Source organism: Podarcis filfolensis (assembly GCF_964270895.1).
Source record: "Podarcis filfolensis genome assembly, chromosome: 2".
NCBI lineage: Eukaryota > Metazoa > Chordata > Lepidosauria > Squamata > Lacertidae > Podarcis > Podarcis filfolensis.
This window is the reverse complement of record NC_139605.1, coordinates 104,964,266-104,991,031: the sequence shown is the minus strand read 5'-3', so window position 1 is coordinate 104,991,031 and position 26,766 is coordinate 104,964,266. Positions and strand designations below refer to the sequence as shown.

The 26,766-nt window shown below is 45.9% G+C and overlaps 1 protein-coding gene and 1 long non-coding RNA gene across 6 annotated transcripts in view; one reads left to right on the top strand and one right to left on the bottom strand.

Annotated features, from left to right (window-relative positions):
- Positions 1–26,766, bottom strand: part of LOC310755762 — a 1,619,227-nt gene that overhangs the window by 335,341 nt on the left and 1,257,120 nt on the right. The window lies entirely within an intron of this gene.
- RAB11FIP4 (RAB11 family interacting protein 4) overlaps positions 1–26,766 on the top strand; it is a 201,895-nt gene that overhangs the window by 165,900 nt on the left and 9,229 nt on the right. For 3 of the 5 annotated variants that reach the window (XM_083598724.1, XM_083598726.1, XM_083598727.1), the window contains 8 exons: positions 15,232–15,455; positions 16,139–16,330; positions 19,533–19,667; positions 20,301–20,336; positions 20,631–20,730; positions 22,866–22,969; positions 24,113–24,253; positions 26,011–26,092. In XM_083598724.1, coding sequence (XP_083454850.1) covers positions 15,232–15,455; positions 16,139–16,330; positions 19,533–19,667; positions 20,301–20,336; positions 20,631–20,730; positions 22,866–22,969; positions 24,113–24,253; positions 26,011–26,092 — 1,014 coding nt within the window. The remainder of the gene's footprint in view (positions 1–15,231; positions 15,456–16,138; positions 16,331–19,532; positions 19,668–20,300; positions 20,337–20,630; positions 20,731–22,865; positions 22,970–24,112; positions 24,254–26,010; positions 26,093–26,766) is intronic. The other 2 variants (XM_083598725.1, XM_083598728.1) reach the window with 1 other exon arrangement.

Sequence of the window (26,766 nt, the reverse complement as noted above, 5' to 3'; positions counted from 1 at the left end):
CCAAATATATATCCAGGTATGAAGGTTTTTATTTGTTTTTTTTTCTTGTAAGATCAAGGATTGGAACATAAAGGATCAGGTGGAAAATAGGGTTCAGTATGGCAGATCAGCACTAGGGACGTGGGTGGTGCTGTGGGCTAAACCACTGAGCCTTGGGCTTGCCAATCAGAAGGTCGGCAGTTCGAATCCCCATGGTGGGGTGAGCTCTTGTTGTTCGGTCCCAGCTTCTGCCCACCTAGCAATTCGAAAGCACGTCAAGTGCAAGTAGATAAATAGGGACCGCTCCAGCAGGCAGGTAAACGGCGTTTCTGTGTGCTTCTCTGGTTTGCCAGAAGTGGCTTAGTCATGTTGGCCACATGACCTGGAAGCTGTCTGCAGACAAACGCCAGCTCCCTCAGCCTATAGAGCGAGATGAGTGCTGCAACCCCAGAGTCATCCGCGACCGGACCTAATGGTCAGGGGTACCTTTACCTTTGCCTTTATGGCAGATCAGCAAGCCAGTTTGCAAACTATTTTCTCCTTTTCTTCACTTGAAGTATCACCATTTTAGTGAATATCAATCCCATTTTCAGCAACCTGATAAAAATGTTGTAAGGTGCTTTTGTCTTTTCTTTTCACCTAGGAGAACAGGAGTATTTCATTACTTTCTCTTATTTTCAGGGACTTGGCATTAGCCCTGTCCTCATTATTGTCTTCTGGCAAGATACTTGGAGGTGCTTTTAACGAGTGTTCAAGTGTGTCAACATACCCTAGAGTTCTCCAGTCTTCACCTCTGTCCCCTGGGTTTTGAGAAATCGCTAATTGGGCTATGTGTGTAAATGCCTCTTGAGTGAATATGTATTTGTAGGCACACAAGATACCTGTGTGTTGATTCCCCTTCACTACAACATCCTATCCAGGCAATAATGCCCTATTGAATTCTGGAGTGGTAGCTGTACTATAAATCCAGCCACTTGTGTTGTGGGAACATAACCCCCACGTAAGTTAGGAGTCACCTGTACAAGTAGGACCTGCAACAAAAAATGTGGCAAAGTAGAGGAGTCCTCTTGCTTAGGGTTCTATTCAGCCAGCCACCCCCTTTCCCAGGATACTCCATTCCACCACCCCCACTCCCCAACAATTTGCATTCTGTGCCCAGTGAACAGTCTCAACCTCGTTGGGTCAGGTTGTTTTGAGGGGGGGGGTGAAATATACTCGGAGACACGTAGTGATTTCATGCTCTTTATTTCAGCTCATAACAGTGAATGAATTTCCCCCCAAACCTCATGCTTTATATACATTATTTACACAATGGGTCCCGTGTGATTGGCTGACTCTGCTTCCCCCCTGGAGCCTGAATGGGCTACTCCTGCAAGCCAATCAGTTGTTGCATTCTAGGATCCTACCGACCTAATAGGCTGATTAACTTCCTCCTGGGTCCTGATTGGGCTGCTCCTGCAGGCCAATCAGTTGTTGCATTCTAGGATCCTACCGACCTAATAGGCTGATTAACTTCCTCCTGGGTCCTGATTGGGCTGCTCCTGCAGGCCAATCAGATTGTTGCATTCTAGGATCCTACCTGCCTATTGTTCTAGGATCCAAGCTCAGTACATAACAGGGGGGTCTCTACCTTTCCTTTTCCCCGTTTCTTTGCACTTCTGCAAACCTTTAGGAAAATACTGTGTGTCGGTTCTGTGTGTCTTACAGTTGCAGGCTCTACGGTTTTCACACTCAGTCCCCCAAGTCTGGAGGTACCTCCTCAGAGAGACAAAGACTTCAGTCTACAGTCATAAAAGCTCTACTTGTTTTATTTGTGGATGCATGCAGCCTCCATTATGCTTGTAACATTGGTTTAGGACTGTGTGATCAGACTATATTAGTCTCATTGTTGGACTAACCCACTGTAGTCTACTCTGCTTGATGATAGCTCACCAGGGTCTCAGGTAAAAGGTAAAGGGACCCCTGACCATTAGGTCCAGTCGTGGCCGACTCTGGGGTTGCGGCGTTCATCTCACTTTATTGGCCCAGGGAGCCAGCATACAGCTTCCGGGTCATGTGGCCAGCATGACTAAGCTGCTTCTGGCAAACCAGAGCAGTGCACGGAAATGCCGTTTACCTTCCTGCCGGAGCTGTACCTATTTATCTACTTGCACTTTGACGTGCTTTCGAACTGCTAGGTTGGCAGGAGCTGGGACCAAGCAACAGGAGCACACCCTGATTAGAACCGCCGACTTTCTGATCGGCAAGTCCTAGGCTTAACCCACAGTGCCACCCGCGTCCCTAGGATCTCAGGAACAGATCGTATTTTCCATTGTCTGCCTGCCTGGCTCTATTAACTGGGGGTGCCAGGGTCTGAACTTGAGACCGTTTTGCCTAATTGAGCTAAGATCCCACTGCCATTGTAAGAGGAACAAGGGAGGTGTTTGTGGTGAGCTCCTCTTTTTCTAGAAAAAGAGCACTGATTTGGGAGCTCTTGGATTTGCATTACGCTCCTATGTTTAAGAGGCTTTTGACAGCAAAGGTGCCATAAAAATATTAAAACTTCCTTCATGCATGGATTTACATGTTTCCAGCTTCACTTCAGTGTTGTTGTTTTCTTCTACTGACAATCCTTTGGGGCGCGTTCAAAATGAATTCACAGCAAACACTACCAGGTTTTTTGCTTTTAAAAAATACTAATAACCAGTGCTTTGAATGGGTCCTCTCATGTTAAGCAGACTGGCACTTCTGCAAACAGACACATTTGAATGACAGGTAGTGTAAATGCAAACATGCCTGCAGCTCCTGGCCCTTCTCCATATTCCAGGCCAGTTTTTCTTTGGCTTTTACCTCCCCAGAATAAACAGTGGGAACTCGCCAGAGCACAAAGCGGCTTTTCATGTGCTTTCCCCTTTCGCCTTCTGCCCACATCATATCTCTAGCACAAGGAGCAGCGAGAGCACAAATGAGTTTATTTTCAGGGGTGCCTCTAGATTACAGCCCTTTAGAGTGACGTCCTTCCCCCCGAATTTATTTCTTTTTCTTCTGCTCCAGCCTCTGGCCTTGAATAGTGTCAGTGGAGGTTTTCAGCACCTAGCATTATTTGTTCAACTTACAGTGTTAGATGTGAACAGATCATAGCTGTCAACTTACAGATTTGAAAATAAGGGACCAGCAGCATCGAAAATAAGGGATCAGCAGCCAAAATAAAGGATTTTCCAAACACAGGTATGTTCAACTTCTGAGCCCCTCCGAGCCAAAGGCAGAAAACCCAGCCAGCAGCCAAACAAAGCCTCAAGCGGTGGTTCCTATAGCGCAGCAACCCGGCAAAGGGGATGCAGCAAGGAAAACCACTGTCACCTCTCTGCTGGGAAGCGCTGAGCAAAGGCAAGTCCCCAGCCAACGCGGCCGATTTGATCGGCACAAGGCATGCAAGCTCCACCCCCCAGTCGTTCTTAGACTCCTTATTGGGTGAGCAACGCAGCCAAGCAACACAGTTGGAGCCTCCCTCCTCCCTGGCCGGCAGGGAGGGAGGGAGAGGAGCTGCTTCATTTGAAACACGGGAAATTTAAGGGACATCATCAATAAGGGACAGCAGTGGGACACAGCGCTGGGATAAGGGACTTTCCCGCCAAATAAGGGACAGTTGACAGCTATGGAACAGGTGCAGGCAATTCATATAGGATGGGCTTGCAGTTACCAGGATTCAACAGCAAGATATACAGTAGACCCTCGGGTTACGTTACTCTCGAGTAACATAAACTTCAGCTTGCGAAAGCGGCAAACCCAGAAGTACTTTTCCGGGTTTCGCAGCTCGTGCATGCGCAAAAGTGCTCTGTGCACCACGCGCATGCGCAGAAGTGCTCTATCACGCCGCGTGTGTGCGCAGAAGCAGCGCCTCTGGATACGGATTTTTTGGGGTGTGCGCGGATCCCCAGAACGAATAAAATTCGTATCCAGAGGATCCACTGTACATAGGAGGTGGCCTCCGAAATGCAGTCCTGTTTTTATACAGGGCTGAATTTTGTAATCTAGTAAGTTTTATTGTTTATAGCCAGTGACCATCACAATACAGCAGAAGCACATATCACACAACTACAAAACGAAATACATTACATACACCAGAGCAGGACAAATCTACAATGTCCAAAATTTAGGAATGGTTCTTCTAATTCTGGAATCGGGACAGCTTTCTTTGCACGTCTCTTCACATTTTTAATGATTCTGGGAAACACAGCATAGTAACATACCTTATTGCACTCAAATCCATTTCACTTAACATACAGTGAGAATTAGCTGCCGTACTTCTATAACACATCATATTACAAAGACAAAGAGATAAATAAATAAAAATCTCACCATAAACAAAATAGAAACAAATAGCATAAAAGAGAGGGAAAGGGTAGTTGATTGCAATTTTAAGAATCTTCTGCGCATTCTACCCATGAGGTAAGATAAGGTGACTGCCTCAGGTGGCAAGATCCATAGGGACAGCAGATCCTGATGTAATATTTATTCCCACCATGAGGCAAGGTGGGACAACTGTCTCAGATGGCAAAGCTCCACCAGGGCATCAGAGCCTTATGTCATTCTTTCTTCCCCCTTTGTTCCGAATGTGGATCTTCCCTAGTGGGGAGTGCGGTGCCATTTTGGGGCCTTCCTCAGGCGCCAAAATACCGTATTTTTTGCTCTATAAGACTCACTTTCCCCCTCCTAAACAGTAAGGGGAAATGTGTGTGTGTCTTATGGAGCGAATGCAGGCTGCACAGCGATCCTTCTTGCTGTTCTGGCTTCTGGAATTCAGAATATTTTTTTTCTCGTTTTCCTCCTCTAAAAACTAGGTGTGTCTTGTGGTCTGGTGTGTCTTATAGAGCGAAAAATATGGTATTTGGGGCAGTCTTGGTTCTGAGGGACCAGTGTTCAGATTCCCTCTCACAGTCTGTTTCCCCTTTCTTCTTAGCTGGGGCAATAGGACTTACAGTGGTACCTTGGTTCTCAAAGGCCCGGTTCTGAAAAACCCGGAAGTAAGTGTTCCGGTTTGCGAACTTTTTTTGGAAGCCAAACATGCTCCGTTTTGAGTGTTACACTTCTGTTTTGAGTGTTACGCTGAGGTCTGTCTGTTTTTGCTATTTATTTTGCGTTTTTATTTTTGAGGCTCTTTTTGTTTTATTTTTGTGACTGTGTGAAACGCAGTTCAGCTACTGATTGATTGATTGCGTGACTGCAGTACATTGTTTCTTGCTTCCATTTTATGGATCAATGGTCTCGATAGATAGTAAAATTCATGTTAAATTGCTCTTTTAGGGGTTGTTTTTAAAGGTCTGGAATGGATTAATCCATTTGGCATGACTTTCTATGGGAAAGCATGCCTTGGTTTTGGAACGCTTTGGTTTTGGAACGGACTTCCGGAAGGTATTAAGTTTGAGAACCAAGGTACCATTGTATCAAATCCAGTTGAATGTCCCTATTTTCATTGGAGAAATTTTGGATGGTATACACACAGAGAGTTAATTGTGTCCAAGTCTGCTGAAGCACGCTCAACTTTGTGTTCAATTGCGACCTTCAGTTTTGTCACATCTACCAAATATTTGGAACTAAGGTGTGCTTTTATACTGTGACCTCAAACTATCCCTCCTGGAATGAGTTGAAACGAAACCTTACTAGCTTCTGAGAAGTTTTAATAAGCATCCTTGACTCTGGAGATGTTGCTACGTGCCTGGTTGCTAACAGGTCTATTTTAGAGTGACTAATTAAAAGTGGTTATTAGCAAAATAAACAGGCCTCGGAATTGGAGTCGTTATCAGATGTTCCTACCTCATGTTTTCTCTGTGTGCATAAGTGACAATGAAATGTGTTTTCTAAAAAAAAAGCCTTACTTAGCCCAGTTTTGTAGAAAGCATCCCCCAAAGGACGTGCCAGTTGAAATAAAAGTTTTTGCTGATTTTATTTTCTCCAGAGAAGTCACAATCTGTTAATTTTTATATTAACAGCCAACTTTGCTGTTATATATCTCACAGTGTTTTTTACAGATATTAGGAGGCGTTTTTAATTTATTGTTTATTAATTAATTTATTTTTTATAAGATATTTTATTAGCATTTTCAGTTTTTTACAAACAATAAAAAGAAAAATTAAAAAGAAAAAATAATAAAAAAACACATAACGTTCAAAACTTATTTTTCAATAACATCTTTCACTGACCTCCTCATACCTCCCTGTCAGGGAACTGTCATCTGAGACGAAGGAGGTGAAAGGGCTCATGGAGGTTGAGAGAGACCACTCAGCGGAGGAGGGGACCAGCAGGGGGAGAAGTGGAGTTACAAGGGAAAGTGAGTCGGAGGGAGAGCTCAGAGATACTTCAAGCGGGAACAGTGGAGAGGTTTCAGGACCTCCCGTAGGCACACCCACTCCTCGGCGGAAACTGTCACGCCGAGAGTCCAGAAGACGCGTTTCCGTCAAGGAGCTTTTATGCTGGAAGAAATTCCGTAAACGCCCACTGTCCGATTCAACGAGCGATTGATGGAGCCATGCTTAAGGAGCTCCATCACAGACAGAGGTTTGGGAACTTAGCCAAGCTCTGAGGGATCAGGATTTTACGCACAAGCAGCTCACCATCCCATCACAGCAATCGGACAGTCCCTGAAAGCAGCTTGTGCAGAGAGGCATCATGAGCAACCCAGCTGGAGCCGGAGGAGCAGCGGGAGCTGGAGAAGGTCCAACTCTGGAAGAAAGGTGCAGAGTTTTGGAACTCCAGCTAGCAATGCAAACGGCGAGGCTAGAAGAAAGGAGGGCGCAGGATGCAGAAAAGGCAAAAGGCGCTACACTAGCAAGAAAGATGCCAGGAATGGTGCAGAAGTTTGGGGGGGACCCCAGGAACTACCAAGCCTTTAGGACAGAGATGCAGTATGCTCTTGAACTGCAGGTTAACGACTTTCCCGATGAGGCATCGCGAGTGGCGTTTGTGATTGGCCATCTCGAAGGAGGGGCGAGAGACTGGGTCCGGCCCCTGATGGCAGGGAATAGTGACATGCTGAAGGACGCGAGGAAGTTTTTTCGCGCCATGGATTTGATGTTTTCCAGCGAGATTGAACAGGGACTGGTGCGCAGACAATTGATGGCTTGCAAACAGGGGAGCCGATCGGTTCGTGAGTACTGGACTGAGTTTACAATGTTGATACATAAATTGGGCTGGGACCTATCGGCGGAACCCATTCAAATGCTCTTTGAAGAGGGGCTTTCTTCGGCGGTGAAAGACGAACTTTCCCGGGCGCCCAGGGCGGAGTCTATGGACCAGCTGACCAAATCAGCGTTGACCATTGGAGCGCGCCAGGAGGCAAGAGCCTTGGAGAAGCGGGAGGGGAAAGGAGAGCGTTGGAGGGATTTCCGCATTCCAGAGATTCCAGAACCCAGTTTCCCGCCCGGAGAGCCGATGGAAGTTGGAACAGCGCGCGCGCGCGCAGTTTCAAATCCCAGTGAAGGGAGGAAGAAGGAGGGAAAGAGCGCCAAGAAATGTTACCTCTGCCAGCAGCCAGGTCACTTTGCCAGAGTCTGCCCACAAAGAAAGGAATGGCAAGGGATGGCGGGAGCTGTTGGGGGGAAGGAGGAGGAGGTCCAGGAGCCAGTAAAAGCCAGCGCCTGTCTGCCGCTGTCAGGGCACTGCAGACAGGCCAAGGAGCAGTAAACGTGCCCACTCCGGAACCTCCAAGACCAGCTCTAGTAATAGAGGTGCTGCTAGAGCTGGCAAATGGATACCCACTAAAGACCAAGGCGCTGTTGGACTCAGGCAGCTCCTGTAATTTTATGAGCAAGGAGTTTGCAGCTGAACACCAGATACAGACACTCCCTTTAAGCAACCCCCTGCAGGTCACCACGATCGATGGGAGGGAGCTGTTGGGGGGAGAAGTTAGCCTACAGACCGTCCCAATGGTTATGAGGGTGGCAAGGCACACTGAAAGGATAGCATTCAATGTAGCCACCCTGGGAGGGGCGCCAGTCATTTTGGGAATGAGCTGGCTAGCGTTGCATGACCCGCTAGTGGGCTGGCATCAGAGAGTGGTCTCCTTTGGGTCAGCACATTGCCTGGAACACTGCAAAGAGGGAAAGGTGCCAGAAGGGGCAAAAGCCTCTAGCAGGGATGGAAGTGGCGGACAAAGGGAAGGTGCCCAAACAATACGCTGACCTGAGCAAGGTCTTCAGCGAAAGGGAAGCAGATAAACTACCACCGCATAGAGACTTTGACTGCCAAATTAACCTGGTCCCTGGGGCCCAGCTCCCCGTGGGCAAGCTGTACGCCATGTCAGACAGGGAAATGCAGGAGTTGAGGGAGTTTATTGACAAAAACCTGAAGAGAGGTTTCATCAGAGAGTCCAGAGCGGTGGGGGGCAGCCCAGTGTTTTTTGTGGACAAAAAAAACACGGATAAACCGAGATTGATCGTGGACTACCGGCGGCTGAATGCCGTGTCAGAACCAGTGACTTTCCCCATGCCCAGAATTGATGACATTTTGACCAGGGTGAGGAAGGGAAAGATATTCACGAAACTGGACCTGAGAGGAGCGTACAACCTGATACGAATAAAGAAGGGGGATGAATGGAAGACAACGATGTTCACCCCCCTAGGGGCTTTCGAATATCTCGTTATGCCCTTTGGATTACAAGCAGGCTCCGCCTGTTTTCAATCGTTCATGAACCATGTACTGGGACCTTTGCTCTACAAGAATTGCGTGGCCTTTCTCGATGACGTGCTGATATATTCAGAGAATGAGGAGCAGCATGTAAAGGATGTCAGGGAAGTGCTGAGCCAGCTGCAAGCAAACCAGTTGTGGGTGAAATTGGAGAAGTGTCAGTTCCACGCCAAGGAGGTGGAATTCCTGGGGTACCGCCTATCAGACAAGGGATTAGCCATGGATCCAAGCAAGGTACAGGCGGTGCTGGAATGGAAGACACCAAAAACGAAAAAAGATGTGCAAAGGTTCTTAGGGTTTGGGAACTTTTACCGTAAATTCATCAAGAACTTTGCCCACTTAACGGCTCCCATCACGGACTGTCTGAGCAGCAAGAAGAAATTCGTTTGGACGGCGGAGGCGGAGCACGCTTTTGAGGAATTGAAAAAGGCATTCGCTTCGGAAGAACAGCTCCTGCATGTGGATTTACAAAAACCCATGAGAGTGGAAACTGATGCCTCAGACCGCGCGGTGGGGGCGGTGTTGCTTCAGCCAGGGAGCAATAAGTCGGAATGGAGACCGTGTGCCTTCTTTTCGCGTAAGCTGAACAAATCCGAGAGGAACTACACGGTATATGACCGAGAACTACTCGCCATTCACGAAGCGTTCCGGAGATGGAGACACTTACTAATTGGTGCACAGCATAAGGTACAAGTATGTACGGACCACAAGAATTTGGAGTATTGGAGAACGGCACGAGTGCTCAACCAACGACAAGTGAGATGGGCCCAGGAGTTCTCCAAATTCCATTTTGAAATCTGCTATGTGCCAGGTCCAGAAAACATCAGAGCGGACGCTCTCTCTCGCAAACCTGAATATTTGGAGGGGGAGGGAGCGCCAGAAGAGAGACATATTATCCCAGAGGACCACTGGGTGTGTGGTGCGGCCTGGGTGGGGCAAAGAGAACTGGTAGAGGGAACGGTAAATGATGAGTACGCCCAGGATAAGCTCAGAGGTTTAAGGGGAGAGGGAGAAGACCCCGGAGGTTTTGAAGAAAGAAACGGGGCATTGTATTACAAAGGGGCGCTATATATACCTGAAGGGGAATTGAGGGGGAGAGTACTCAAACAGCTGCACGACAATCCCACAGCGGGGCATTTTGGGCAACACAAGACCATGTGGTTGGTGACCAGGGAGTTTTGGTGGCCCAAGGTGAGGGAGGATGTACGGGAGTATGTGAGAAGGTGTGACCAATGCCAGAGAGCCAAAGGAGAAAGGCGGGCGCCAGCGGGGTATTTAGAACCGTTACCCACACCAGAACGACCGTGGGAGGCGGTGTCGATAGATTTTATGACTGATCTGCCCAAATCCCAGGGGAAAACCGCCATACTAGTCGTAGTAGACCAGTTAACTAAGATGGGTCACTTTGTAGCTTGCTCACATGCAGTCACGGCGGAAGAGACAGCAAATTGTTTGTAGAACATATTTTTAGGCTGCATGGCGCCCCCTTGAGGCTGGTTTCCGACAGAGGGAAACAGTTCACGTCCAGATTCTGGAGGAAGCTTATGAGCTTGTTGCACGTAGAGGTCAACTTTTCGACTGCCAGGCACCCTGAGACCAATGGGCAGGCGGAGAGGGCAAACGGTATCCTTCAACAATACCTGAGGTGTTATGTCAATGACAGAGAAAACGATTGGGTCGAAAAGTTGGCACTAGCGGAATTTGCTTACAATAATGCAGAGAATGTGTCCACCGGGATGAGCCCCTTTATGGCTAATTATGGGTGCCACCCCAGGGCGTTTCCAGGGGAAGGAGGAGAGAGATGGAGTGTTCCGGCCGCTGAACTTTTTGTAGAAGAAATGGAAGCGATCCATCGTCAACTCCAACACAACTTAGAAAGGGCCAAAGAAGAATATAAGAGGCAGGCAGACAAGAGCAGAAGGGAAGGTGAAACAATTAGGGTGGGGAGTCGGGTCTGGCTATCAACCCAAGGGTTGCCGTTCAAGGGTAGTTGCAAGAAATTGAGACCCAAAAGATTGGGACCATTTGAGGTCATCCAACAGGTCAACCCAGTGGCTTTCAGACTCCGGTTACCGAACCACATGAAACTGCACCCAGTATTCCACAGGTCATTACTGTCACCATACAGGGGGGAAGGTGAAGGGGTATCCACACGGGGGCCAGCCATAGAAGAAAGGGAAAGCCGCAACTATGTGGCAGAAATCATCGACTCCAGGTGGAAGGGTAATCAGGTGGAGTATTTGGTCGCGTGGGAAGGGGAACCGGAGTCGGAAAACACCTGGGTGAAGGCAGAGGAGGTCCATGACGAGGTCTTGATCGAAACGTTCCACCAAAGGTTCCCCAGGAAACCTCAACCAGTAGCGAGGTTCCGGAGGGAGTACTTTGGCACCACCGACGATGAGGAGGAACTGGAGGGATTCAGGGAATCGGAGTTGGAAGAGGGTACAGACTCCGAGGAGGAGGAGTACTTGGAAACCGGGAACAGCAAAAGGTGGAGGGAAGTGTTCGAAACTTCGGAAGATGAGGGAGGTTCCTTCAGGGGTTTTGCTCCCTCGCCTCCCGCAGAGGAGGGGAGGGAAGGGGGTGAAGGGGGCCCTAGAGGGGAGGTGGATGTCAGGGAACTGTCATCTGAGACGAAGGAGGTGAAAGGGCTCATGGAGGGTGAGAGAGACCACTCAGCGGAGGAGGGGACCAGCAGGGGGAGAAGTGGAGTTACAAGGGAAAGTGAGTCGGAGGGAGAGCTCAGAGATACTTCAAGCGGGAACAGTGGAGAGGTTTCAGGACCTCCCGTAGGCACACCCACTCCTCGGCGGAAACTGTCACGCCGAGAGTCCAGAAGACGCGTTTCCGTCAAGGAGCTTTTATGCTGGAAGAAATTCCGTAAACGCCCACTGTCCGATTCAACGAGCGATTGATGGAGCCATGCTTAAGGAGCTCCATCACAGACAGAGGTTTGGGAACTTAGCCAAGCTCTGAGGGATCAGGATTTTACGCACAAGCAGCTCACCATCCCATCACACTCCCCTTCTTGTATTCCAGTTCGAATTGTTTATCCAGCAAATCCTTATCCCCCAGCATTACAATTAAACCCCTTATTTTCTAACCATCCTCTTATATTATTATATCTTGAGCTCTTGATTATTTACCAAGAAAAAAGGGACCATTTTTTCATAATCTTATTACCATTACAGCTAGAAACCAATTAATTTCAATCCTGCATCATTCAACATTCATTAATATTGCAATATTTTTGTAGATAATCCTTGAATTTCTTCCATTCTTCTTCTGCCGACTCTTCTCCCTGGTCACGGATTCTGCCAGTCATTTCTGCCAATCCCATAAAGTCAATCAACTTCGTTTGCCATTCTTCCAGAGTGGGTAGATCTTGCATCTTCCAATACTTTGCGATGAGTATTCTTGCTGCTGTTGTGGCATACAAAAAGAAAGTTCTATCCTTTTTCGACACCAATTGGCCGACCATGCCCAAGAGAAAGGCCTCTGGTTTCTTCAGGAAGGTATATTTAAATACCTTTTTCAATTCATTATAAATCATTTCCCAGAAAGCCTTAATCCTAGGGCACGTCCACCAAAGGTGAAAAAATGTACCTTCATTTTCTTTACATTTCCAACATTTATTATCGGGCAAATGATATATTTTTGCAAGCTTGACTGGGGTCATGTACCACCTGTATATCATTTTCATAATATTTTCTCTTAAGGCATTACATGCCGTAAATTTCATACCTGTGGTCCACAACTGTTCCCAGTCAGCAAACATAATGTTATGTCCAACATCTTGTGCCCATTCAATCATAGCAGATTTCACCGTTTCATCCTGAGTATTCCATTTCAACAGCAAGTTATACATCTTTGACATAGTCTTAGTTTTGGGTTCTAACAGTTCTGTTTCTAATTTTGATTTTTCCACCTGGAAGCCGAATTTCTTATCCAAATTAAACGCCTCCATTATCTGAAAGTAATGTAACCAGTCTCCTTGTTCCAAAATCTCCCAATATTTCAGCCATTTGGCCTCCATATTGAGCTTTTTCTGAGCTTTCGCTTCCATTGGTGACAACCACCTTGGGGTTTTATTTTCCAATAAATCTTTGTATCTTATCCAAACATTAAACAATGCTCTCCTGACAATATGGTTTTTAAATGCTTTATGTGCTTTAACCTTGTCATACCACAAATATGCATGCCACCCAAAAACATTGTTAAAACCTTCTAAATCCAAAGTGTCTGTGTTCTCAAGAAGTAGCCAATCTTTCAGCCAGCAAAATGCTGCTGCTTCATAGTAAAGTTTTAAGTCTGGCAGGGCAAATCCACCCCTTTCTTTTGCATCAGTTAATATCTTAAATTTAATTCTTGGTTTCTTGCCCTGCCAGACAAATTTAGAAATGTCTCTCTGTTTATTAATTTACAAAGATTTTGTGTGTGCGGGCAAGGGGGGTGAAGGAATAGGTTTTTGGGTGAAAGGACTGCAAGCTCAGTTCTAGTACAGTGGTACCTTGGGTTACGGACACTTCAGGATACAGACGCTTCAGGTTACAGACTCTGCTAACCCAGAAATAGTACCTCAGGTTAAGAACTTTGCTTCAGGATGAGAACAGAAATCGTGTGGCGGCAGCGCGGTGGAGGCGAGAAGCCCCATTAACTAAAGTGGTACCTCAGGTTAAGAACAGTTTCAGGTTAAGAACGAACCTCCAGAACGAATTAAGTTCTTAACCTGAGGTACCACTGTACTGAAAACAAATTCCTGGGCTAAGGTACACTTAATTCTGTTTTGCACTTTGCCCTGATGGTAGACCTTGAGGTTCTAAGGAGGGGAAACCAAAGTAGACCTCATAAGCTTTGATTCTTCTTACGGTACTTCTGCAATAAGGTGTCTGCTCCTGCCCAACCTCTCACCACACAACTGTAGTTATCAGCTTTCCACTTCTCCCTCCCTTCAATCTGGGTCCTAGAAAGTCTTGCTGGCTTAAAAGTTTTTTCATGCCTGATGCTAGCAGACACTAAGCACTTCCAATAAAATGTTTATAGATTCTCCAAGTATCCCTATTTTCCAAGGACAGTCCCAGATTTATAGAAGCTGTCCCGGTTTCTGATTTGATCTCAGAATGCCCCACTTTCCCATAGGACGTCCCTATTTTCATTGGAAAAAAGTTGGAGGGTATGTGTTTATGTAAAACCATCTCAGTAATTTCCTACAATCGGCCTACGTTTATGTTGTGGTTTCTTCACTTAGTCTGGAAGTTAACCGTCTTGCAAGGAGGGGATACTGTGTTAAACGACTCTGGTTTTTCAAAGTTTGTCTGATGGTCTCATATTATGAGCAGCCACTCATAGGACTGGGCAAGACCTGTCACTAGTACAGCAACAAGGTGTTCCATAAGTTTTAAAAGTGCAGCCTGTCAATCGGTGTCATTATTATTATTATGATTATTATTATTATTTACACCCCGCCCTCCGCAACCAAGACCAGGCTCAGGGCCGCTAACACCAGGTATAAAAACAATTGATTAAAATACAACTTAAAAACAAGATTAAAATACAATATTAAAATGCAGCCTCATTTCAGTAGAAACTCAAAAACTTTTTGGGGATGAAAACATCAAAAACGTCATAGACTCAATGGGTCAAAATTTGCATTATAGAAACTTGAATTCAGAGGTCTGTAATGGCCCGTGTTTACACCACACAGACACAGAAAGGAGAATCTGAGGACTCTTCTCTGACAGAAAGCTTTGAGTAAGATTTTAGTGCTCAGCGGGTGAATAAAAACGTGTTCTTCCCCATGCCATTTGGCTTACTTCAGTATTTCTGATTCCAAGCTCCCTCTGTTGCTTTTGTTGACTTATCTTCTGGGGGGAAACTCGTAGATAAGAACTTGTCTTTCTGGTACTTGTTTGGTAAATTTTGAAACTTAAGGTACAGTCATTCCTCTTATCAGATTTGAAGTTGCAGGGAGTAAAAGCACTAGGTCAAAAGTGGACATTGTCCTTGCCTGGAGCATGTGGAACTTAAAACTGCAGGCTTGTCTGTTAGCTTTGTACTGCGTTACAAGTGCTTCAGCTGCTTTTCCTATTTAGCGTACTATATTATTTTACTTGGGACGCCAGGTGCGATTTTGTACCATACCCACTTACCTGGGAATAAGTCACGTTGAATTCATTGGGGCTGAATTCCACTCTTTGATATGACAATCATCCATTACTGTATACTTCCCAACACTGGAAAAGACAGAGATTTTAGGGGTTTTGCCGCCGCCACCCTGATTTTGAAGCTCCAAGCCCAAGCTCTGCTGTCTGGCAAAGGGTATATTGCAGATTAAATTTAAATTAGTTTGCTTCGTTCTAATTTGGCAAGCCTTGCTCAGCTTCTGGGCAACCTGTTTGAACCCGCTCAGCTGTCCGAGGCAAAGTCAACATTACAGTTTTCAAAGTGAGATGGAGTTCAGCATCAGGCGTGCCGACTGGGGCTACTAACAGACTTAATGGAAAAGGGCTGTTACCCTCTTCTCCCTATCACATCCATCATCAAGGTTTTATATTCCTCCGATCCTAAGGGCTCTCTTTCCCTCTTTCCCAGGGTCCTGAAATTCAAGACGGCAGCTATTTGGACAGTGAAAGTGCGTACAGTGAATCGGATCTCTTTCCCGATGAAGACAACATGACCCTGGCTCAGCAGGAAGTCCACCATGAGTCTGACATGGACAGTGCCATTGAAAGCGCCCACAGCTCAGAGGCGTCGGATGTGTGTCGGAGTGAGGAGAAGGATGGCATGCTGGGTGGCCTCTTCCTGCCTGGAGATAAGTGAGTAGAAAGCTCTATATCGCCTTTCCTATACAGTCATACCTCGGGCTGAATGTGCTTCGGGATCAGCGTGTTCGAGTTGCGCTCCACGGCAACCCGGAAGTAACGGAGCGCGTTACTTCCGGGTTTCACCGCTTGTGCATTCGCAGAAGTGGCGAAAAGCGACGCGTGTGTGCACAGACGTGCAGTCGCTGGTTACATTTGCTTCTAGATGCGAACGGGGCTCCGGAACGGATCCCGTTCACATCTACAGGTACCACTGCGTATACATCGACAAGATGTACAGAACAAAAGTCACTGGGTAGCGTAAAATGGGTGAATCGATGAGAGGAATAGCGGCTCTTGTGGAATAATTTCTCTACAAGATTATTTTTATTACGTGTTTCAAAAATACACAAATACAATGAAAGAGTCGTAGAAAAGGAGTGAAAACTATCCTGTGGAATAATTGCGGGTTGTCCAAAACCTTGGGGTGGAGTTCTGTCCTTCCCCACTTACGGCCCCAAACTGGATTTCCCCATAAAACTTAGGGTGGCTGTCTCTTCTCTGCCCCATTCACCCCTGTTTTCTCAAAGTGGGCAATGGGTGTGGACCTAAAGGCACCATTTGGCCTTGAATACGGAAGGCGTCCCATTCAGATTGTCTCTTTGCATGTGTTCTGACGTTCCTTTTCTCGCCCTGAGGTCCAGCCCCCTCAACCCTTCCGCGGCATCTGACCTCTCCACCTATTCCACTGCCTCCTTGATCAGTAACGAAGAACAGTTTGAAGACTACGGAGAAGGCGACGATGTGGACTACACTCCCAGCAGCCCTTGCCCCGACGACGAAAGCCGAACAAATGCCTACTCGGACCTTGGCTCATCTGTTTCTTCCAGGTTGGTACCATATTTTTCACCCCATAGGGCGCACTGGCCCATAGGGCGCACCTAGTTTTTTTTTGGGGGGGGGGATAAATAAAGAAAAAAATATATTTCCCCCCCAGGCACGGGGCTGGGGCGGGGGAAGCCCAAGCTTCCCCAGATCCCAGACCCCAGAACAGGCTGCTATCCGCAAGCCTTGGGAGCCCGGCGGGAAGTCGCGCCGGGCTCCCAAGGCTTGCAGAGAGCTGCCCGAAGCCCGGGGCGCACTCCGCTGCACTCCCTGGGTTTCAAGCTGCAGGCTGCTGTCCGCAAGCCTTTGGGAGCTTGGCGCGACTTCCCGCCGGGCTCCCAAGGCTTGTGGATAGCTTCCTGAAGCCTGGAGAGTGAGAGGGGTTGGTGCGCACCGACCCCTCTCGCTCTCCATGCTTCAGCGAAAGCCTGCATTCGCCCCATAGGACACACAAACATTTCCCCTTCATTTTTGGAGGGGGAAAAGTGCGTCCTATAGGGCGAAAAATACGGTAATTTGTGTCACTTAAACCATATCCTTCCCTTTGCTCCCTGCTTCCTTCCTGGGGGTTGGAGAAACTGCCTACTTAATATATCCCAGAGACTTTTTTTTTCTTTTTGCATTTACTTCCTTTTTCACAAGTATAAAATCCAGCTTTTGCCTCTGCTTTCTCCTTTGTCTGTTTTTTTGCTTTGGACAGAACCTTGCAACTATCTTTTCCAAACCCTAAGACAAATTTATGAGTCATGACACACCATGTATTCTCAAATTTACAAAGGCTTTCTTGTGTGTGTTTTTTTAATCACACTTTTTATTAAGTTTTCAAAAATGTAACACATACATTTCAATACACAATAAAACATTTTTTTCTTTGTGATTTTTGTCTACCATATTTTTTGCTCTATAAGACGCACCAGACCGCAAGACGCACCTAGTTTTTGGAGGAGGAAAACAAGAAAAAAAATATTCTGAATCTCAGAAGCGCAGTGAAAGCAGCAATCCCTCTTGCTGTTCTGGCTTCTGGGATAGCTGCGCAGCCTGCATTCGCTCCATAAGACGCACACACATTTCCCCTTACTTTTTAGGAGGGAAAAAGTGAGTCTTATAGAGCAAAAAATACGGTACTTCCCACCTTTTCCATTGTGTTTTTGTTTCTCTCTCTCTGCTGCACCTTGTCTTCTATATCTTATATCTTAACAACATTACTATAATCTTTTAAGTTCTTCTGTTGCTTGTAGTTTAAATCCTGCTCACATATCCATCATATAATAATATTTCTTTAAATAGTCCGAAAAAGGCTTCCATTCTTCCACAAAACCTGCATCTTTAGGTTCTCTTATTTTGGTTGTTAACTTTGCCAGTTCTGCATAGTCTTACTTATCCATTCTTCTTTGGTGAGAACTTTTGGTTCCTTCCGTTTTTGTGTGCATGCTGGGGGGTATTAATATCATTGTTGAAGATGCTATTGGAAAAGCATTTAGGGAGCCTGGATAGCAAAATAATTCTGTACTAGCGTTGCCATATTTCAAAAAGTGAAAATCCAGACACAAACGTTCTTGACTTTTTTTGGCAAAGTAGTTGAGTTTCTGTTTTGGGTTTTGGGGGGCAAAGTTGTTGAGTTTGTTATTGTTGTTTTCCAAAAAAATTGAAGTTTTAAACATTTCCAGTATGGGCTGCCATACACCTGGGTTTTCAAAAATTCCATACAGACGGCAGTTTCGACAGGCTATGTCCAGGAAATTCCAGACATATGGCAGCCCTATCTGTACTAAATCATGATGCTTGTTTAAATATCAGAGGTGGCGCTTTATGTGAACAGGGAATCTCCAGAGCAGCTTTCCCCAAGCCAGTGTTCTCTAGATGTTCTAGACTCCATTGCCATTGAACCCAGTCATTTGCTGGGAGTTAGAACAACAACTCGATGGCATTAGGATGGGGAAGGCTGCTGTAGAGACCTTTAATCCACATAGCAGGGATGAACCCCTGAGTTAACAACCATGCATATGATAACACATCCTAAGAGAAAAGTGGAAGTTGGTGGTGTTTCAGTAAGGCCAGAGGAACCTAGGCCAAGCCTTCCTCATACTTGCTTACATAAGTGTAGAGGAAGGAATCAACCCTATCCATCAAGCCAGGCTGTCAACATTGGCTACAGTTTAGCTAATGTTGAATTTCACCTATGGCAGTGTGGCGTTATTGACCAAGTCCTCTTATTCCTCTTGCCACCTTCATATAGACATTGAAGGATCAATGAGTTGTTACGAGAGGATGGCAGGTAACTCAGCTCACTGAATCATGACTGAGCACAATCCCCTAGAAGTCTAGGTAAAGGTAAAGGGACCCCTGACCATTAGGTCCAGTCATGACCGACTCTGGGGTTGCGGCGCTCATCTCGTTTATCGGCCGAGGGAGCCAGCGTACAGCTTCTGGGTCATGTGGCCACCATGACTAAGCCGCTTCTGGCAAACCAGAGCAGCGCACGGAAATGCCGTTTACCTTCCCACCGGAGCGGTACCTATTTATCTACTTGCACTTTGACGTGCTTTCAAACTGCTAGGTTGGCAGGAGCTAGAACCGAGCAACGGGAGCTCACCCCGTCGTGGGGATTCGAACCGCCGACCTTCTGATCGGCAAGCCCTAGGCTCTGTGGTTTAACCCACAGTGCCACCCACCTCCCCTTCTAGAAGTCTACTGTGAAGCAAAGGAGTAAGTTCAATGGCCTTCCTTCCAGGTGAATGGGTATAGGATTGTAGCCTTAATTGACTGAACCATGTACTATATATCCATAATCTATCTTGGTCAAAAGCCAACAGTCAAGAGAAGGAGGACTGGAATGTGTGTAGATCAAGGTTTCCCAAACTTGGGTCTCCAGCTGTTTTTGGACTACAGTTCCCATCATTCCAGACCACTGGCCCTGCTAGCTAGGGAAGATGGGAGTTGTACTCCCAACAGCAGCTGGAGATCCAAGCTTGCAAAACCCTGGTATAAATCAAATATATCTGCACTGGCTCCTACTCTAAAATCTCGCAGATTTGGGGGTCATACTAGGAACAGGGCAATGCAGGCAACAACTTCCTGGGGTTAATACCCTGCTGCAGATGTTGCGGTAAGAGCAACACTGGTGTCATCATTCAAGAAGGGTGGATGTGATTTATGGCTGGTCCGCACAGGACCCGTTTGAACACCTCTTTGCCTTTCTGCCAACAGTGCCGGCCAGACACCAAGAAAAATGAGGCATATTTACAATAGCGAGCTGCTGGATGTCTACTGCACACAGTGCTGTAAGAAAATCAACCTGCTGAATGACTTGGAAGCCAGGCTGAAAAACCTGAAAGCAAACAGGTGAGTAAACACCGTGGACCTGCAGGAACATTTCAAGAGTCCTCAAGCAACCCTGGGCATGGATAGTGATGTTATATTAATAACTAGTATTAAATTGAATTAAAAATTAGTAACAAATGAGGAAGAATATGATTTCATTATGGTTGCGGGCTGCAGTTCTGCACACACTGAATAGGTTAGTCGGGCTTGCTTCTGAGTAGACCTGCATAGGATTCCCTTTTAGTTGAGTTTTCATTGATTGAATAAAGTTGCACATTAGTGAAACCTCAATATCTGTGTCATTGTGAAATTCTGAAAGAAGTATAGGATAAATTCCAAGGGGGGGGGGACTGGATGTACATTTCCAAAATATAAGATAAAGAACAAATCAAATAAAACCTACATAGAGCAACAGTGTTTTGTGTTGTGTATGGGCCTATTAGGTCCATAAATTACCATATAACATATATTCCACACAAAAAACAGTGGCAATTTGTTGTTGACAAAGGGCAGCTGGGCATATAAAGGGCCCCATTACCTTCAGTGGCTTAGGGCCTCATCAAACCTAAATCTGGCCCTGGCCATAATGCAGAAACCACAGCTTTGGGTTAACCTTAACTCATCCTATGTTGTTTCTTTTTTTGTTTCTTCCAGCCCAAACAGAAAAATAACAAGTACGGCTTTTGGCAGGTAAGAATCAGCGCACATTTCTACCTGAGACTTGGCCCTTAAATACAGACTTGTTTAGACATTGGAGGCTTCTCCACTAAAGTGGCTCACAGAGCCCCCTTTCTTACTCCAAAGCAGCTGCTCTCAACCTGTGGGTCCCCAGATGTTGTTGGACTACAACTCCCATCATCCCTGACCACTGGTCATGCTGGCTAGGAATGATGGGAGTTGTAGTCCAACAACATCTGGAGACCCGCAGGTTGAGAAACACTGCTCCAAAGGGTCAAAGCAGCTGTCCTTTTGTCTTCCCAACAGGCAACTTTTCCACAACAGCAACTTCAGCAGCAGCAACGGCAGCACAGAGGACTTGTTCAGAGACAGCATAGACTCATGCGATAACGATATCACAGAAAAGGTGAGGTGTCATGTGGAACGGGTGGGGAACCACAACTCCCATCATTCCTGACCTCTGGCTAGGCTGGTTGAGGCTGATGGGAGGTGGAGTCCAACAAAATCTGGAGGGCCATTGGTTCCCCACCCTGGGGATTTGCTAATGTGCCAAAGCTGCTTTTTCTTATCTGTCAGTTTATAGTCCTGAGGCTTTCCTGAAGTCTCATGCAGTGTGAGTCTGATATACGAGAGCCAGTGTGGTGTAGTGGTTAAGAGCGGTAGTCTCGTAATCTGGGGAACCGGGTTCGCGTCTCCGCTCTTCCACATGCAGCTACTGGGTGACCTTGGGACAGTCACACTTCTTTGAAGTCTCTCAGCCCCACTCACCTCACAGAGTGTTTGTTGTGGGGGAGGAAGGGAAAAGGAGATTGTTAGCCGCTTTGAGACTCCTTCGGGTAGTGATAAAGCGGGATATCAAATCCAAATGCAAACTCTATACAGTCATACCTCATGTTACGTCCGCTTCATGTTACATTCTTTCAGGTTACACCCTGCGGCGACCCGGAAGTACCAGAAAGGGTTACTTCCAGGGTTCGCCGCTGGCACATGCGCAGACACGCAGAATGACGTCATGCGCAGAAGCGGCGAATCGCAACCCGCGCATGCGCAGACGCACCGCTGCGGGTTGCGTTCTTTTCATGTTGCGAACGGGCCTCCAGAACGGATCCTGTTCACAACCAGAGGTACCACTGTAGACAGAAACTGGGGAGCAATTTTAAATTAGGGAAAGTTTGGCTGATGAAATAATGCCAAGCTCCTAGCATAATCCCTTTATTTTATTTATTTATTTTTATTAAATTTGTATGCCACCCGTCATCTCAGGGCGGCTCACAACATAAAATGACAAGATAAAAACATAAAATACAAAATAAAAACAACGAGGAAAACTACAAAGAATACAAACTATAGAAGAAGAGAACAAGAAGAACATACATTTAAAGTAGATTGGGAAGTGTTTATTGAATACATGGGGGGGGTTGTGTGCATTTGAAAACGTGGGCAGCATTAAGATAAATTCAGCAGTGTAAATAAGTTTTGTTGGATGTAATAATGGAATACTGAATGGTTTCCTTTATATGAAATATGCAGGGATTTATGTTAGGCAAAATGAACCACGGAAAGAGAAGAAGGGAAGTCATTGATATTTTAAGGTTGTTTAAATGAATATTCTAAAATGTAAAACAGAAAATTTAATACAGTGGAACCTTGGTTGTCGAATGCTTTGGAGGCCAAACAATTCAGAACCTGAACACCGACAACCAGGAAGTGAATACTTCCATTTTTGATCGCTTTTTGGAAGCCGAACGGCTTCCGAGGCACATTTTTCAATTTTCTCCATTTCTCCATTTTCTCCATTTCATTTTTCTCCATTGACTTTGCAGTCAGCCCATCGATCCGTTTCAGAAGCCAAATGGTCTTCCGGAATGGATTACATTCGAAAACTGAAGTTCCACTGTAAAAAAATATATAGAAAAAACTACAAAGCAATAAACCCCATGCCCCACCACCACTAGGGGTGGTGAACCCATGCCCTGCAGGCCAAATCAGGCCCACAAAGCAATTTCTGGTGGCCCACCAGCCCCCAGCAGTGGTGAAATTCTTTGTGGCACCCAAATTGGTGCTGAATGAGGTCTTCTTCCTACACACAGTCAATGCAAGCAGATAAAGTGCTCTCTGATACTCTCTCAACATTTCCCAAGCTGTTACCGTTTGTAAACCATTAAGATTAGCTCACTCGGTAGAGCATGAATCTCTTAATTTCAGGGTTGTGGGTTTGAGCCCCATATTGGGTGAAAGATTCCTTCATAGCAGGGGGTTGGACTAAATTACCCTCATGGTCCCTTTCCATCTTTATGATTCTAATAAACCGTTAAGGGTCTAACTTGCTCTTTCCTCCAGTCTATATTTTCGGTAAACCTTCTAGCAGGGATGGCCAAAGTTGACCCTCCAGCTGTTTGGGGACTACAATTCCCATCATCCCTGACCACTGGTCCTGTTAGCTAGAGATGATGGGAGTTGTAGTCCCAAAACAGCTGGAGGGCCAAGCTTGGCCATCACTGCGCTATGGGCAGAAGCTTACATCCCCGTTCGTTTTTACAGGTTACTTATTTAGAGAAAAAAGTGACGGAACTGGAAAATGACAGCATGACAAACGGTGACCTGAAAAGCAAATTGAAACAGGAGAACACACACCTGGTTCACAGGTAATCTAGTATACGGCCTGCTGTCTCCTTTCTGTAGCCTCCACAGAGATATATTGAGAACTTTAGGCAGAGCAAGGACTCCAGCAACAATGGAAGTGATAATGGTCCCTTGGATCTGTTGGATGTCTGCTTTCAAAAGGATTTTGAGAGATGTTTAGAATATTTGCAAGAGCTGTGATTTGAGGGGGGGCAGGAAAGTCTCTTTAAAAAAAGGAGTTTCTTTGACCTAAGATTCAGGGTCAGACTAGATGTGATACTCAATGTATTATTAGCAACTATGTCTTTTTATTACATTTTTATGTATTTATTCTCATTTTAATATATTTTTAATCATTTGTTGGAAGCCACCCAGAATGGCTGGGGAAACCCAGCCAGGTGGGCAGGGTATAAACAATAAATTATTATTATTAAATTATTGTTTTAATAGAATAAGAGATCAGCAGAATGGACAATTTATGAAAGAGTGGAAGCCTATTTTTGAGTATGTGAGAAAATATAACAACCAAATGAAAACACAGGCAGGATTTACTTCTGTTTGCTGTTTTGTTTTGGGTTTTTCCGCCCTGCGTTTACAAATTCTGATTTACTTCTAGTTACATTCCATTTTGCAAAATTATCCCTTAGTCAACAGGATGCGGGTGGCGCTGTGGGTTAAACCACAGAGCCTAGGGCTTGCTGATCAGAAGGTCGGCGGTTCGAATTCCCTCGATGGGGTGAGCTCCCGTTGCTCGGTCCCTGCTCCTGCCAACTTAGCAGTTTGAAAGCACAAAGAGCAAGTAGATAAACAGGTACTGCTCTGGCGGGAAGGTAGACGGCGTTTCCGTGCGCTGCTCTGGTTCGCCAGAAGCGGCTTAGTCATGCTGGCCACATGACCCGGAAGCTGTATGCCGGCTCCCTCGGCCAATAAAGTGAGATGAGCGCCGCAACCCCAGAGTCGTCCGCGACTGGACCTAATGGTCAGGGGTCCCTTTACCTTTACATTCCATTTTGCAAAATTATCCCTTAGTCAACAGCTGCACTCTCAACTTATTTATTTGTTTTTATCCTGTATTTTATCCTGTGAACCGCCCTGAGATCTTACGACGAAGGGCAGTTTATAAATCAAATAAATAAATTGGCGACCTTTTTCTTTTTTTGCTTAAGAGTTCACGAACTCGAAGAACTCTTGAAAGACCAAGAGACGTCAGCTGAGCAGACTCTGGAAGAAGAGATAAAGAGGCACAGAGAAGCATACAGCAAGTATGAGAAAGAGAAGAGCACGGAAATCGAACTGCTGAACGCAAGGTAATATTCATTGATACCCTGCTGGCTTTCCTCAGCCATGCTTGCCTCTACGAACGGCTTTGTTTCCAAGTTGCAACAGGGATGACTATCTAGGGAACAAAATGTGAACATGTGAACATAAGCCCCAAGACGAGCAGTCTTCTGAAATGTGGACTATCAAGGTTTCTTTACCTGCAGGGACGTGGGTGGCGCTGCGGTCTAAACCACTGAGCCTCTTGGGCTTGCCAATCAGAAGGTTGGCGGTTCGAATCTGCACGGCAGGGTGAGCTCCCGTTGCTCTGTCCCTGCTTCTGCCAACCTAGCAGTTTGAAAGCACACCAGTGCAAGTAGATAAATAGGTACCACTGTGGCGGGAAGGTGATCAGTGTTTCCATGCGCTCTGGCTTCTGTCATGGTGTTTCGTTGCGCCAGAAGCTGTTTAGTCATGCTGGCCACATGACCCGGAAAGCTGTCTGTGGACAAACGCCGGCTCCCTCGGCCTGAAAGCGAGATGAGCGCCACAACCCCATAGAAGAGAAGAAGAAGAGTTTGGATTTGATATCCCGCTTTATCACTACCTGAAGGAGTCTCAAAGCGGCTAACATTCTCCTTTCCCTTCCTCCCCCACAACAAACACTCTGTGAGGTGAATGGGGCTGAGAGACTTCAGAGAAGTGTGACTAGCCCAAGGTCACCCAGCAGCTGCATGTGGAGGAGCGGAGACGCGAACCCGGTTCCCCAGATTACGAGACTACCGCTCTTAACCATTACACCACACTAGTCGCCTTTGACTGGACTTAACCATCCAGGGTCCTTTAACTTTACCTTTTACATGCAGAGAGAAATTCTGCATTTAAATTCTGCATTTAAAATCCCATGCCAAGGAAAACTATATATGCGACCGCATGAAACTTCCCAGAAGCTGCTGGTAATGCAAGATGTTTCTCTGTGGTTGCTGTCTGGAACTATGCATCATCGTCCTATGCATTTCAAGACATATTTCTCAGCTATAAGGGCTAGAAACTTGTACATTTTTTCAAAAATAAATCTCTGGAGGGTGAATTCTCAATACCACACTTGGCTCTTCCTCCGTGCTCCTGCAAAATTGCTGCATCCACACAGCCCTAATTAGGCATCTGCAGCAAACTGTTTTATTTCCCTAGGCTTTTAATGAACGTTGCCATAGCTCTTTTGTTCCTGTTTTTATGCTCTTCACTGGGTATTCTGGCTTGGATTTGTTTTTGGAAATACACTCTGTTTTTAGTTTTGTTTTTATTTTAAGTCTGTTTGTTCAGCATGTTGTAAACTCATTGGAATGGGAAAGCAGGATTTAAATGGGTTCTTAATGAATACAATAGACAAATGGCGACTCTGTTTCTTGTTATTAGTTTAGAATGAAACAAACTTTTGATAGACCAATTTTTGATGAAGTGACTCCTGAGCAAGTGTCCTGCCTTAACTTGATATAGTGTACAAAACTGGCCATGGCTGAGAATGTTATGGGTCTTAAGTCACATTTCGGGCGGGGGAGGGAGGGCAAGCAGGCAGGAGAATCTTAGAACAATTTCTTGGGCCAAAGAAAATACTGATTAGAAAAACTGGTGCGATTTTTTAAAAAACCAGCCCTGACGCTGAGCATTGTGCTCTGAAAATCGGACTCCTCAGTAGCTGATGTTTAGTTGTACTTTGCCAGTTGGCAAAAGAAGATACTTCCTTTGTGCCTGTACAGATGGACAATGTTTTTGTGTGCAGTCATTTATTTTTCGTCTTTAATTTCAGGGTTCAACAGCTCGAGGAGGAAAACTGTGAACTCAAAACCACCGTTTTGCGGCTGAAATCGCAAAGCGAGAAACTGGATGAGGTAATGGAGCTCTTGAATTTTTTTTTTTGGCACCTTAACTTTCAATCGCGGCAGGTCTGTCACCTCTTAAGTCCTGACGGGTCTGTAGCACGAGTTTTGCCTTTATGTCATTTTATTCCTAAAGGTATTTATAAACTGGCAGCTCCTAATATAATATCATGACAGCATACAAATCTGCCATTGGATAAAGCTCCTACAGTGGTACCTCAGGTTACATACGCTTCAGGTTACATACGCTTCAGGTTACAGACTCCACTAACCCAGAAATAGTGCTTCAGGTTAAGAACTTTGCTTCAGGATGAGAACAGAAATTGTGCTCCGGCGGCACGGCGGCAGCAGGAGGCCCCATTAGCTAAAGTGGTGCTTCAGGTTAAGAACAGTTTCAGGTTAAGAACGGACCTCCGGAACGAATTAAGTACTTAACCCGAGGTACCACTGTATTAGCTTCAGTGGATCAAGAAGCCTTCTTTTTAAGCATTTGGGAATTGGAAAACCCTGGCATCTACTGTAAATCACAAAGTAATATGCCACTATATCCCAAACTACCATATGCAAACCTCTAGGACAAATATAAGGGGTGGGAGACAACTGAGAGCTGATAAATGCCTTTGGAAGAATTGCATGGCAGAGCCCTATGTCATGGGTAGGCAAACTAAGGCCCGGGGTCCGGATGT